The sequence below is a fragment of the Malurus melanocephalus genome, unplaced genomic scaffold, assembly GCF_030028575.1.
Source record: "Malurus melanocephalus ecotype Western Australia unplaced genomic scaffold, MMel_1.1 scaffold_62, whole genome shotgun sequence".
NCBI lineage: Eukaryota > Metazoa > Chordata > Aves > Passeriformes > Maluridae > Malurus > Malurus melanocephalus.
Window position 1 is genome coordinate 1921835 of NW_026623294.1, and position 15624 is coordinate 1937458.

Consider the following 15624-nt stretch of genomic DNA (forward strand, 5'->3'; position numbering starts at 1 on the left):
AAGCATATAGTACAAATGCTTCTTAAACTCTGTCAAGCGTGGTGCTATGATCACTTCTCTGCGAGCTGTTCAGAGCCCAGCCACCCTCTGGCTGAAGAACCTTTTCCTGTTATCCAACCTAAACCTCCCGTGACATAACTTCAGGCCATTCCCTTGGGTCCTGYCACTGGGCACCACAGAGAAGAGACCAGTGCCTGTAAACCGCTTTGTCTCCCCTCAGTCTCTTCCCCTCCAGGCTGAACAAGTGATCTCAATCACTCCTCCTAGGCTTCCCCTCAAGGCTCTTCACCATTTTCATAGCCCTCCTGTGGACACTTCCAGTAGCTTTGTATCCTTCTCATATAGTGACACCCAGAAGGAGTTTGACCTGCAGCTCTGACTCACTTATTTAGAATAGCAATATAAAAAGTGTTTGGGACAAATACAGCTGGATGACCATTTTACATTTCCTCTATGCTAAGCAATAGCTGCACTTTAATTGTAGACACCAGAAATACCTACTACTACTGCACTGACACTAGAAAACCACCTTGCTATGTGATTTTCATTAAAAATACAGACTGCTTGTGGGCAACCCATCATAAAAAAAATTACTTGTGATAATGGTATGACTGCAGAAACATGAAACTTCCTGAATGTAAAGAGAAGTCTTACCATACCAAGATGTGTTCCTCCCTAATTCACAGGCCAAGGAGTCTATGAAGCCCACACCTTCCTTTCAGATGAGAAGTCTGCTCTCCACAAGAAGCTCAGCCCATTTCCACTTATCRGGACAGAAAGGAGTAAGTAAAACATGTTGTAATACTTCTCCCTGCCTGACTATAAATATAACAGGGTTGCATATGAATGTTCTTGCAATTTTCTTCCCTGAAATAGGAATTTTTCATGGTGTCATTGAGGTATTACCTTCCCGTAAGCATATTTGTCTGCTTCTACCATCTTCATCCACGGTTCCAGCAGAATAGTGAGGACATGTTCTTCTGCTGGGTCAAAAAGGTCCTCAAAGGCTGGGTCAATTTTCTGATAAATAATATTTTTCTTATCCTGATGAAGTCCAATGTCCATACTGGCAGATGGAGCAATGTAAGTCGCATAAAGGAACTAAAATAAAACAGAAAAAAACTGTTTCTTAGGCATCATCCATTTCAGTCGTCACAGACCCCCAAAGGAGAAAATCAATTGCATATATAAATATGCATATTTGTCCCCCACTGCCCTGCTGTATGTTCTGAACATATATATAATTACTRTCTTATTTTTACTAGTATTAGTCCTTTGTCCAAAATCCAGTTATTGATATAATGGATTTCCTTGCCATTTTTACTATTAATTGTTAAAATGGTTCAATCACAAAGTAATGCTTAATGCAATTTCTCTTGCATATATTTTGCTAATATTTAGATTCAGTTAACTGCAGTTATTATAACAATTGCACTCTTCATGAAGTCACACTTTTGTTTTGCAGAATATATGCTGGCCCAATTAGTGAAGGTATCTTACTTAGAAGTCTAAGAGATGTACTTCTTAAATTTGAGGTTGAAAGTAATGAAAATTGATACTATTTCATTTTGTGTGGAGGTTCTCTTATACAGATTTTTGACACTGGTGAGATTTTTATTGTAGAACAGGATCTGGAYAGGAGATGCCATCACATAACTAAGATCTAAGCCCTTACCAAAKCAAGAATTACAATATACTTCTTATCTGAAGCACACAGAGTTTGCCATTCAACATGTACAGAGCAGAAAACTGAACCTGGAGAATGCTTCCTTCTCCCTAAGAGCTCATTCTTGAAGCAAACAGTCTTAATGTTTCTATTTATTTCAATTTTTTTCATACAGTCCCTGATGAAAGTTCTTGTTTTCTAAATGTTTCAYAAATGATGCTATGAAAATGAGCATCAAAACCTCAGGGTAAAAGAAGTTTTTCCCAGGAATATCTTGGAAGAGTATATTCCAGAATATCTTTCTAGAACTTCATGATTCTGACTGCAGCTAGGAACTCATGAGAAAAAAGATGCTGCCAAAATATATTTCATATACTTATAAATATTTTCTCTTCCTCATATTGTTAAAGTCTAACTGAATTTCAAACATACAGTCAGGGATGAGATTAGTAGCGTAAATCAGAATTTCTCTCTAGGATAGCACTGACAAGTCCATTTTCATTATTTATTATCACAAAGGTTTGATAATGAAGAATTCATGATTCCAATAATTCTCTTTCTCCCTATGCTGCTAAAATCCATCTGTAACTAGCAGATGTACAGAGTAATAGAAGAGAAGAAAATAATACATTTACTCTGTGTTTAAGCTGTAATAAAACACTGGTGTGCTTAGATTTCAAGCACAAGGGGAGAATGAGTACATTAAATAACTATGTTTCTGTTTGTTTAAAATGAAATGCTGATTTATTAGACTCTTTCTTTCAAACAGTAACAGTGAAAGAGTATATCCCCATTATTTTGGACCATTAAAATTTGAAATAAACCCTTTAGATTCTCCTGGTATTAGGTCACTGAGGAATATAGGGCTACAATGGCTGACAGTCATCCACCASTTAGCTCTTGTTATGATTACTCTATTTATTGTGTATGCAGGATTCTTCACTCTTTCTTCATTTCTACATTTTCACTGGAAACAAAGATGGTTTATGCCTACTATGGTCCATGTTATCAGTGCAATAATGATATGCAAGTGCAAGGTGTAAGGTGAGAGAAAGAGGATATCCATAGGGGGAGTCCTAGCTGAAAACAAGACTGCATTTATCCTAAATTAAATTCTTCTCAGTAAATCCCTAAGTACATTGAAATTTAACAGCTTTAATTAGATTTCAAAAGTTGAAAGCTATTTTGAAGAGCTCTAACATTAGGAAAGTTTCAGTTAAATCATGTTAAGTCTGATCCAAAACATTTAATGCATAAAATTAGCCAAATTAGAAGGGACAAGTCCAATTACACAAAGATGTAATATCTTAAAAATGKTTTTTTTAAAGAGGGGCTAACCATTTCAGTTGTCATTAGGACTACATTGCTCCGCCTGTTATGACTTAACACACACGRGATCTGTAAATTGGTAAACAGCTTCAAAAGGAGGTCCTCAATATTTTAGCACAAATTAACCTGTTCCTTAAATGAGTGGTCATGTGAGCATAGTTTTAAGAATAAAATAAAAACAAACACACCACTAGTTTCTTGGGTGCAATTCCTTTCCTTATGATTTTGTACAAAATAGGTTAACTTGAGTATATTTGCTACTCTTCTTTAGAACTGGCAAAAAATCTCAGCCTATCCAGCCAGAAATTGCCCAGACTAAGGAACTGTTGACCAAAAGCTATTGACAATCTGCTCACATAAACATTGTTGTAAGATAGTGGACTACCTTTAGGGACTGCCTTTGCAGGCTGCTCTACCTGCAGAACCGCCCCCAGTTCTCTATAATTTTTCGTGCAAAACCAGAACATAGTAAAGATGGCTATTTTTCTCCAGAACCAATAGTTAGGCCTGGCAATACACATGAAGCAAAAATTCAGAGGTGGTTAAGCTAGCTAGAGGAATGCATTTTTCCAAACTCAAACAATCAGACCTCAGTGGTATTATCATTACAGCCTCTTCACTTTTGAAGGATGCATATTTACGGTGTCTGAGGATTTGGCATCTTATTACTTGAATTCTTGTAAGAATCAAGTGATATGGGATTTGACCAAGTAGCTGAACACATGCACTTGCAGATGGGAGGGAAATGAGAAGCTTTCATTCCTGCATCCCTTGCACAGGTTTGAAATGCATTTGTAGAACTGCACAGATTTGATTACAAGAACTGCAGGAAAACTGAGAAGAGTTCTAGATATGTCAAAAAAGAGGAAAAATGACCATGTTCACAGCCTTCAACAATGCAGTTTGCAAGACACATTTTATAAAAAATAATAATCATAGCTTTTTTTACTCCCATGTCATGGAATTCTTGAGGTTTTCTCATTTTCAGTGGAATATTGAAACTGTTATATTGGTCAGTCTCCTAAGTGATCAACAGGAAAAATTWCATTAAATGAACTTACAGGTTAACAAATTCATACAAAAATCTGAAGCATATGACATCAAGTGTGTATCAAACTTTGTTAATTCATCGTTTTACTCCTATTTACAAACACAAGAATTTTTCTACCTGCCAGCTATAAATTTTCCTATAACTGTAAATATGTAATGGATTGAACCCAATACCTTATCTGGAAATTTGGTCAGTTTGCATATTGGAATTACTTACAATCACGTAAACTTGATTATACAAAATGCTTAGAAAATACAGATTAAGACTGGCCTCATTTATGACTTTCCAAATCAGGGATTGTACAGGCCTTGGATTTTGGTGTGAATTCATTCCCASATGAGAAGGCTTTGATAAGCAATTTCAGAATGACTGAAGTGAAGCAAGAAATGCGAGAAAGATTTAAGTCCAAGAGCTTTGTACTGCTGCCCAAAGCCATGGATATTGTTCTGATCTAAATGAGGGGCTTGTGCAGCTGCTTGGCAGAATCAGATGATGGAAGAATGCAATGCACTGGCTGGTCTTAAACAGAAAAACTAAACTGCTTAACCTCCATCATAATTTCCCACTAACATAAGTCTTGTGTCTGACCCTAAAAGTTCACAGTAATGAGGACTTCCTTTACGTAAATTGATTCTAGCATTAAAATATTGTACTTCCCATAATTGTATTAAATTCCTAATTTTAAATAACTTTTTTTTWAAATTAAAACCCAATATTATACATTTCTTTATTTATTTTATTTTCAAATGTTTTACACTCCTGTATGTATGTTTACAGTGAATAACCATATATGTTCTGGATGATTACTGGTACTTGTCATTATTTTTATTCATCAGATTTCATTCTTTCTGTAGTTTCTTTCCCGGGGTGAATGCATACGTATCTTGGAAACCATTCTATTATTCTATCATAAAGCTGAGATAACAATGCCTAACCAATGACACAATGAGTAGCAGATACACAGCAATCAAGGTTTGATCTTGTTTCTAACAGGAAGCAGGCAGCACACATATGGAATTCTCATTGCATGTCTCTCTCTGCATGTTTCTTTCTGTAATAAATAGTAAAATATATATGACTGTGTCATGCCAATCTGATTCACATTCTCTTAGGAGTATTTGGAGTGACTGTTTTCTTGTGCCAAAGGTGAGTGCAGCATTTGGGAAGGCATCCCTTCCGTAAGCAGACTCTGYAGATTGGCTGCAGCTTGACTCTTAACCATGTTCCAATGAAAACAAGTATAATTTTTCTGCAACCTTAAAAGGCAAGCTTGAGAATGATACCAAATGTTGCAGCACATGTGTTGATTTGTTATGTTACATTTCAGCTGTTACTTATGCTAATGGAACAATTTCACATATTTCGTTTTGATGTATTTACTTTAATGGCTATGTGTATGTACTATCTGCAACTGCCTGGTAACACTGATTGTACGATGTTCTGCTGTCACCACCAGGCCAACACTGGAAATAAGATTAGGAAGAAAGAYCTGGGCCTTACATTTTCAGCCAGGCAACCACTGCATAAAGAATCTAAACTGGTGTGAAATGAAACCAAAATTAAAACTACCAGGGACCATAAGCTAAGCTTTGGCCTGCAACAAAACACACAGGAAAATGGTGACACAGACTAGATATGATCAACTTGCATATCTGCTGTGAGGAAGTCCCCAGCCACACACAGGCCTGGGCAGACGCAGGAGACAGTCAGACTTCAGGGGACATTCAGTTGCCCACAGCCTCAGGCCATTAAAAGAGCTGGAGGGATAAACAACTTAATAAGGTAGCAGTTTAGCTTACCCAGTATGAGACAGGAGAGAGGAAACCCTGCCTCGGCCTCTGCTTGGAGTTTCTGTACAAATAACACTGATTCAAATGAGAATTCTGGACAAATACGCAAAATTCTGTCATTTGCCCAGTAAAAACGCCAAGAAGTAAAAGAAGACAAATTCAAGGATGTCCAGACACTCAGTAACAAAACATGCAGTATAAAGAGATTATTCTCCCCTGCTGTCTACARACATTTGTTCCAGTGACATGTGGCATAGCTTTGCTCTGTTACAGTATATATTGAAATATGCAGATAGGATATACTCCTACATAAGGTTTAGAGACGAAAATCAGACCGAAGTTTCACAGAGTGATTTTAAATGTACCTTGGAATTCTTCTAATGATATCACACTATTGCAGTTTCTTTSCCTGATGGAATCAGTCTACTCTGCCATCAGCACCACTGTGGTCTAAGTGGATGCTCAATTAGAATACTCTATAGGAAATATCAGTTCCACTTAACATGAAATGAGGGTGTAAAGATSTATTAGGGGAATGACAACCATAGTAAAGGTAATAATGAAGCCCTGACAATCATAAAAATTAAACAGGACTGACAAAGATCCATTTTCATTACTAAGGTCATTATTTGAGGTCTGTACTATGAGATCTGCAATTCTAACCCACACAGGAGATGGAAGGAAAGGTACAGCACAGTTAGACGGTKTAGAAAAAATACTACCTCTGATGTTAACACTAAGCAGACAGTTTCCAAACATGACGCAGTGTAGCAAAGGGGAGTTTAGGTAAAGTGAGTATAACAGATAAAACTGGGAACAGGCTGCAGAGCCTCGAAATCAAACTATGCATGTTTAATGTTTGAATCAAGAAATTCCATGGAAACAATCCAAAGAGCTTTTTGTATTCTCCACAACACAGATATACTTTAGTGTGATTGCCAAGATTTGGAAACTTTTCTATTTTCTATCTTCTTTTCAGTCTTTACATTGAACAAATGCATTTGTGATGGGAATGAACAAATTATTTTSAAGGAAAAACATTATCTACAACTTACTTGAGCTTGCTTGTGTATTGGAAAAGGTTGAAGGGTTTCTCGGTAGAAAAGCTGATGATAAGCCTGTAGGTCAAACCAAAAGTACACGCAGTTCTTCCACAACTAGGGATRAAAAATATTGTAAGTTTGCTACCCAAATATCACAACTTTTTATAAAGTTGACTTGCCAGTGTAAGCAATTAATTAGCTTTTTGGAGTCATYATAAATCAAGCTCAATTTAAGATGGATTTAATCCTCTGTTGCATACTGGCAGAAGGACAACATGTTTAATAGCATCGTCTCAGGGATGCTCTATCTTTTATTGTACCCTTTATGCTTAATTGGCTATTAAAATCGTTAACATTGTAGTTAATATTCAAAGAGTAACTACTTTTCAGTGGCATGAAGCCAGCACCAAAGAAGAGATGATGATAATGGCCATGCAGAGTTTGTGCCACAGTAAAATAGCATTGTGCAGCAATAACCAAAACAATTAAATACTGTGTATTTGACATATGTTACTGTGACTATCATTACATTTTTATTACATGCATTTCTGAGACACAGACTCATGGCTTCATTTCATAAATTCAAACAAACAGCAAAAGATCTTTCAGAATGAAATGTCTTTCCCCAAATCCTCTGTTTTCATCGTATGTTTATGGGGTTGAGATCTTAAAAATACCCTGAAACCCCCATCACTAACCAACAAAGAATGCATTCCAAAAATGTAGGGGTAGGGAACTTGGTTCCACAAACTGTAGCCTTCCAGACCTCGAACATGAGTGAAATAGGCTTCACAGCTGAGGAGAAAACTTCAAGGAAATAATTTTGGAAGGAGTCTGGCACCTGGAAAGGCTGCATGGATGCCTATCTCCAATGGAAMAATAAGTTTATTTTTTTATATTTCTATCTATACACATCCAACATTTTTAGCTGAAGGCATTTAGCTTTGGAAACATTGGATCTTGCCTTCTAGAAGCCAGAGCCATTTCCAGCTACTGCTGCTGGATTCTGAGTTCTGCCAGCAGCAAAACAGATGTCCATCTTGATTGTATTCAAACCTCCCCTAAAGACTCCGTTTTTCTGCAAAGCCACTAAATATTAACTSAATATTCATAACTTGTTCCAATCCAATCCTCAATTTACACCCAGCAATGAATGATAGATCTGCTGACTACATAGAAGAAATAGTGTTATGTTTCTCAGAAATCCAAGGAGCTTCATGGAAGCATAAGAACATTTTTTAAATATTGGCCATTTTGGACATCACTAACCCAAAAAGTAAGAAGAAAGCAGATTACAGTGAGTAATAGCACAGCAGATTTTCCATAGTTTTAAAAAATTGTTTTTGTGGGTTAAGACCTCATTTTTTTCTGCCAAGTTAGAGGCCAGTTTTTAAAAATTATTAGTCTTTTTTTTTATCCCTTATGGTACAATAAGAATTCCAATAGGTTTGAGACAGTAAGAATCTGACAGCTTGGTTAAGATCTGTCATTAGTTTGCATATATACATGAACAGTTTATTGTTGTTGAGGGATTGAAGTCTCACAAGTAATAATTCATCCAGTCATCAATCTTTCTTTTCCCCCCCTTTTTTTTTCAGTCTGGCTACACTCTATAATTTGGCATTCAGTCAATTGTGGACTAAATTATCACACAGYAGGAAAATATTCATACCTTATTCTCTGACTTCTCACAGAATTGTGTGAAGTAGTAGCCTGCTCTGTTCTCCAAATAAAGAGACTGCAGCATGCTTTCCATTCCTGATCCCCTGAAGACAACACTGCCAGCAGCACTTTTCCTCTGGACAAATAAAACATAGTTATATAACAAGGAATAACAGGCTTTCATTATTTTCAAATGTCAGTACATTGCAATGGAGGGCCATGAAGTGAATTCAATTAGTATCTTCATCCCAAGGAAGTAGACTCCATTTTCTACTACATATGCAATTGATCACAGCCCTCCATACCCTTTTCCCACTAAACACCCACATCCAATGGAATAAACCTGATGACTGAAGACATGCAGAGCAGCTAAGTGATCATAGCATCCCTTAGGTGGTTCCTCAATACTTAAAACAGAAAAGCAAACCTGGCCCTAATTCTGTCATTAAGTCTTTAGCTCCAGTGATACTCAGTGAAAAGGTTGAAAAGTTAACTGTCGAGAGTCGTCTCAGTTCAGACTACTATGTTTTGAAATCAGAGAAGAGGTGGTTATTTGGTCATGATTCAAAACATTTAACTATCATGGAACAAAATATATGTCTTCTGGCATTACACCACTGACACAAGCAACAAAATTATGAGCAATTTAGGGAGCAAGAAATCCACGCTCCACGTTACCATGGCTATCTCCTAGAGCGTTTGAGGAAGAATACATCCATTTTGTCAGTGCTCACASAGAAGCCAGAAGAGGCTTCTCTAAGTAGTAAATTAGCCTCTGATGATCACAAGTGAGAAATTGTGGCTGACTTGATGTCTCTCATAGCAGAAATGGAAGCAGATGAGTATGGTGGCTGGCAAACAACTTCTTTCCAAATAACAGGGACACAGAAGAGAAGGAGGAAGCCAGACTTTTGAAGCAGAGTAGGAAGATCTCCATCCTCAGTATGAAGTTAAACTATGAATCCTTGGATTCCCTTTTGCATCATATTTGTAATGGTGAATTGTGGTATCTTGACTGTAGGTTCCAGTCTAACCCTATAAGTGTAAATGTATAGTGTTCTCTCTCCATACGCAGTAAGAGGGAAATTGCATATGATGAAACATAAAAACTTATAGTTCATGGTATGAACTTCTGTTGAATATACATTCCTAACTGCGAGTATTCCCGAATTGCATAGACTAACCTTTTTTCCTGTCAAATTAACAAAGAAGTAAAATGATTGCAGTGAAATAATAAACAAAGTGTGATTTTGATGTGCAAAACAAACAGGAATGTGCTCAAATGATCAGCAAACCCTATGTACATATGAGTGGGCTCATATTTTTTAAAGTGGTTTTTTTTTTAGTTGTAAGGTTATGGGTATCAATACCTCCATGAAACAGCAGGCTGTTTTGAGGCCGTTCCATAAACAAGAAAGGTTTTGGATACATTTGTGATTGCCACATGTTGACACCTCACATGTTTGATTTGTCAGCAATTTAAGAGTTATTGAGAAAAGGCTCATCTTTGCAGCCTGTCTCTCCTGAGGTTCACTCAACCAAAGATCCGCTTAGCAGGCAACAATTCAACAAAGAAAAGAATGGAGTACACAAGCAATAAAGAAGGATTGTACAAATGAAACATCTTCCTCTTATGAATGCTACAATTTTAATGACTTTTAAAGGCAGATTCAGTTTTCACTGTAAGTCTGGTACATTTTCCTAGGCAATGATTTCACTGAAGCATTTACCCAGGGAGTTTTCTGCAATAGCCTACTGAACACATGGTCACTATGGAGAAGATCAACACTTTTTAGTGAAAATAAACTCCTGTGTGTGCCATGATTTCCTATCAAATAAGTGACAGATACAACAGGGAAAATGCTGACATTCTAATAGTACTTCTGCATAAAGCATTAACACTGATAAAATTAAACCAATTTCTCTCCATTATTGACTACTTCCTTAAGTGTTTTAAGGAAGTGTTTTAAGACAAATAATATTTTCAAGCAGTACTTACACGGAGCAGCTCAGCATAGGTGTACTTTCTACGACTCTGGTACTTTGAGTCTTTTGTGCCATCCAAAGCTAAGCTATGAATCATGTCTGTGCTGGATCACAAACAAAAAAATTTTCAACACATATTAAAGAAAAATCACAGACTTGTTATAGAATAAATAAGCAGAAGCAGACAAGTGGTGTAATAATATAGTGAATAGTAGAGGAAMAATATATGGAGTTCAAATTTCTAATGAAAAAAATGTAGCAGAGTACTTTTTTCATGYGGCTGTGTGGAAATCACTGGCACTGCATGACTTTGAGGGTTAACATTTGAGACAGGTTAAAAGAATATGAATGTAGAGAATATAAACTATTATATAAGAGAAAACACTTGCATTGGGAAAAAAAATCCATTTGTGTTGTGGCATAAACAAGCAAGAAACTAATCAGCCAGGAAGAAATTATCCATGCAAACAATCTGTACCATAACTGTGCTCCACTAAGCAGATAATTGTATTAAATAAAGGTACTCATGAAAAGAGTAGAATCTGAAATACTTTCAGAGATATTTGAGGATATTGGTGTGCAGAAAGATACACAAGGGACTTCAGTACTTACCATATTCTACTGCTAAAAATATCTCTTCCAAGAATCTGACTTCCTGTGAGAGTAGATGGTAATCTTGMTGATTTCTTCAAAGAGAAATTTGGTTTAGCTAGTTTTAATAAAGTTGTTGGTGAGTTTGTTCTATTTTGCTAAAGGACATTACAGAARAATAAGGCAATTCTGATTATTTTTTCCACCTTTTGTGTTTTCTTAACGTGTTCTCAGTAACTACTCAAAAACYGTCAACGGTTTTCAGGACTATTCTTCCTTGTCAATCACAATATATAAAATGGCAAGTTGCAAAAATCTCTGAATATTTTTCATGATTTTTCAGCATACTTTCATAACCATTACGGCTTAAAAAATACATTTTTTACAGGTAGAAATATGTTACAAGCACATTGTACAGAACTACCGAGGATGTCAGGTGAAGAGCATGTGAATATGTTTTGTGAAACTTTGGGAAGATTATCTTAAGYCAGCTAGATAGAAACAGTAAGATAGATACAATCAATCAGACTKGGAGAGAAAGGGGTCATTCTGTCACACCATCACTGAGTATTTTGAATCAAATCATGCTATGACTTTTTGGGGATRCCAATTGTATTCAGAGTGCCCTCAGAAATTCACCCAAAGCTGCTGCTTTTTCTAAGCTCTCGCAAGCCCAGAGTAGCTAGAAGATTCCAAAGTCAAAATTTCTTAAGGGGAAAAAAGAAAAGAAAGAGCACAAATGGGCCATCAGATGAYTCTGTGGTGTTCATGGTACCAGGTCATAATTGTTGTAAAATTCAACAGTGCCTGAATTACAGCTAGCCCTGGATCATTAGCACACTTTGTGAACTGGTCACTGTAAAACACAGGTACTTCTTGCTCCCTTTCCTGCCATGATCAATAGGAATCTGGCTTCTGAACCCTGTTTCTTCTAAACAAGAAATCTGTCCCACTATTTTCCTCCATTATCTCCATGAATTAGATTTCAAAGTAAGTAACTTTAGCCCAAAACTATCCAATTTAAAGTAACAGAGGTGTGTGCTCACAAATCTGAGGCATATCCTACACAGTTCCTAATACTGGAATCCCAGTTTCAATCCACATTCTCCAAGCAACATGTGTTCTGTGGCTTAACACTGTATTGCCGAAAGCCTCTAGCTTTCACTGCAGTTACCTCTCACATTTAGGCCTGYAAGGAAGAAAAGAGTCAAAACTGAACTGGCCACCTGCAAGCTACAACTGTGAAAAGGTCTGTTGAGTGGCTCATGGTCCTCTGTAGAAAGCAAAAACCATGTGTAGCTGATTGAAGGGCTGTGGTGATAGAAAATGAACAGAATTCTGCCCATTTTAAAGACATGAGGAATAGATCCAAGTTAACTGCAGGGAAGTTGTAAGAATTACTCTGGATTAAGACAAGGCTGAGTGGCAGAATATGCATTGCTAGAGATTTAATTTTGCAGTTCTGAGAACTTCCAGCTAAAATATCTATCCAAAGAACTTAGGAAACAGGCAGGATGTAACTGAGAAGATAATTTGACTCAATTTATAGCAACTTGCTGCATAAAGTATAATGAAATTTTATTGCATTTTTATACGTAACCATCTTCAATATACCAGCTTGCTAAATCTTGATTTCCTAAAAAACCAAGTACCTTATTCTTCTTCTATTGAATTCAAGGAGTTTTGTCATTATTTTTGAYGGGACAAAGCTTTGTTTTTCAATGTTGTGATACCACTTACCTGACGAAGGGAAGGTGCTATGCCAGACTTTTGGGTCATTGGTAACAATGATACTATTTGTGGGAAAGGATCAATGTCGACCCTCGGTCTCTCTTGACAAGTGTGCCAGAATTTCAGTTTTGCACTGGCAGCATCTACTGCTGTTGAATGAGTAACACAAAATCTGGGACCCCTAGGGAGAAAAAAATCTAGTAAGTAGAACTTTCCAAAATAATGAAACACTGGGCTATTTGGCATCTTCTTTTTTTTTCAGTAATGATGTTTATTTTACCAAGATACAGTGCTATATGCATCAAGAATTAAAAATCAGTTWCTGTTAAAGACATGTTTAAATATTGCACGCTTCCAAATCTAAAACCCAACCACACATAAGTAAACTTAGGTTGCAAATTCTGCACTATTACACAGTTGCCTTTCTATCAGTCTGCAGGAAGGCATGCCCCATCCATCCTACAGCAAATCATAGGAAAGGACTGTAGGCCACAGGACAGAGACTTCAAGTCACATGAGCATCCACAGCAAAATTCAAAATTCCAAGTATTTGTTTATACCCGCAATTTGTTGAACCCCCTTGGGGAGAACATCTTAAAAAAATTAGCCCATATTTTGGAAATTGGTTAGATTTTTCATCCTCACTTAAGCCAYTAATATGTAAAAAGCATTCTGCATGACAGGCATTGAACAGTAAAGTCTCAGGGTCAAAGCCCATGAAGACATACACAGAGCATCCTCAGAACCTGGGAAGGGCAATATGGGGAACAGATTAGGACAGAATTAACCTCCTGTACCTGGAAGGGTTTCCCCATCCTGCAGACTRAAGTTTAGTTGAACATTATCCAAGGCAGAGATCCACAAACCAGCTCAAATGTTCTGGTAGAAAAATAATAAGGGCTCACKAAGGCAGATCTATCTGGCTTCTCAGCAGATTGCAGTGTAGTTTAGGCTCAATTACAAATTCMTGTGCTAGCACTTATGATGACATTGTTTCCAATAATTGCCATGGGATAAGTGACATGAAATAATACGCTTATCAAAGAAAATGGAAATTTATTAAACAACAGAATTTTATTTCACATCCATTTTTTCATACCAGTAAAGAAGGAGTGGTTTCACTACTTCAGGCTGAATCTGTCTTAAATGCATTATATTCCACTGATCTCCATGCAGTAGTTCAAGTCTGAGTAACACTTCTGAACTGAGGAAATAGTCTCCACTGCTCAGCAGGTACAGTTTTTTCATCTTAGTGAGTTGCCTGCAGTCAACAAAAATAGTCGCATAAGCTTGAATCAAATGCTGTATAGAACCTACTACAGTTCATCCTACTGCTTAAACTGCTGCTATGCAACATGTTTTTAATTGCAAGTGGCAGAAGCCAAAATAATTTTTCCACAAATTAGAGACAGGTTGTGTATAAGACAAAACGTACAATGCCGTACAACAGACAATCTGAATCCAGCAAGATCTTTCATCAAAGCAGTTTGGCATACTAATGTCCTRGTTGTGAATTTAACTGCTTTTATTCTTAATTTTCTTTCTGTTGCCATCTGTTTTCCAAATCTCTTTCTAAGAGAGCCTTAGTAATATTATGATTCTGACTTCATGCAAGCTTTGCAAACATGACTCCGCACAAAGAGTTTTATCAGCTTCAGCAGAGTCATTCTGCTGTCAGGACACACATTTAATTGCATCTGTTTATTCAGACATCACAATTTACTCTGAAATCTCAAAACCTGCRTTGATCTATCCAGGTTACAAGAATTAAAGCAATGGGAGTAACAAATAATGGGAAGTACCTTTGTTGCCTTGTAGTGTTCTTGAGAGCCTTTAGTCTTTCAATATCCATCCAGAGCCACCAGTACCTCTCCCCAAGTGTTCCTTTAATAAACTTCCTGAAYCGTTCAAATTCATGTCTGTTGCCAGTGTCATAAGTCCCGTGACTAATACACCAGGCAGCCCTGCTGTCTGGTCCACCAGTTTCAGAACTTGAACTTAAGCTTATTTGTTCAGCATCTTGTTCTCTTACATCTTCCTTGGAGCCCAAGGCTGTAAGTGGAGAAKAACTTTGGTTAAAGAGTGATTCTGCAGTACCATGGGCAAATTCATTATTTGCTAACTTGTGTGTAAACACTTCAGGCTGTTTTGTGGAACTTCACAGTACTTTCAATGACAGCACCTGGCTGGTGAAACATTGTAGCTTGAGAAGACGCTGGTAGAAAAGCTGTGCTTTCCTCTTCATTTTCTCCTGCTGCTACGCTGTCCCATTTTGGGTCTACATAAACTCTTAACTGCATGGGGGAAGAAGGCTCAGCAATGGCCACAGAACAGCCCTCTGCATCCTCTATGGATGTCTCACCAGTAACATCAGCTTCTGCAGATGCTGTCCCTGAAGGGGAAAGGAAACACTGTTGGTGGCATTGCTTAGACAGGTAGCCTGCTTCTCATTAACTCAGAAAAGATCACTGAACACCTTTTCATTCAGGACTGTTCTTCTGCATGTCAACATTACCAAGTTAAAAATTGCAACTTTTCTATTTTGCTGCTGCAGAAAGATGACACCCTGTCATTCGGCAAAGCAGGGCATAGCAGAGGTGCTTCTGCTGGTGCTATCTGCCTAGAAACTTAGACCTATGACTCAGAAACTTGCTCAGAAATAGCTGCCTCTGGAGGCAATTGCCCTGTTTATTTAGGTAAGCATCCCAGCTCCTCACCRCCAGTTAAGCCATGCTGTGCTGCAAAGCCTTGTTCCTTCCTGAGTATTTGATTAGT

General features: G+C 37.3%; 1 protein-coding gene across 1 annotated transcript in view; it reads right to left on the reverse strand.

Moving 5' to 3' along the window:
• Positions 1–15624, reverse strand: part of RGS22 (regulator of G protein signaling 22) — a 60885-nt gene that overhangs the window by 24842 nt on the left and 20419 nt on the right. Inside the window, 9 exon segments of the mRNA XM_057366232.1 lie at positions 907–1101; positions 6892–6993; positions 8552–8677; positions 10541–10631; positions 11119–11276; positions 12859–13030; positions 13949–14110; positions 14652–14998; positions 15000–15295. Coding sequence (XP_057222215.1) covers positions 907–1101; positions 6892–6993; positions 8552–8677; positions 10541–10631; positions 11119–11276; positions 12859–13030; positions 13949–14110; positions 14652–14998; positions 15000–15295 — 1649 coding nt within the window.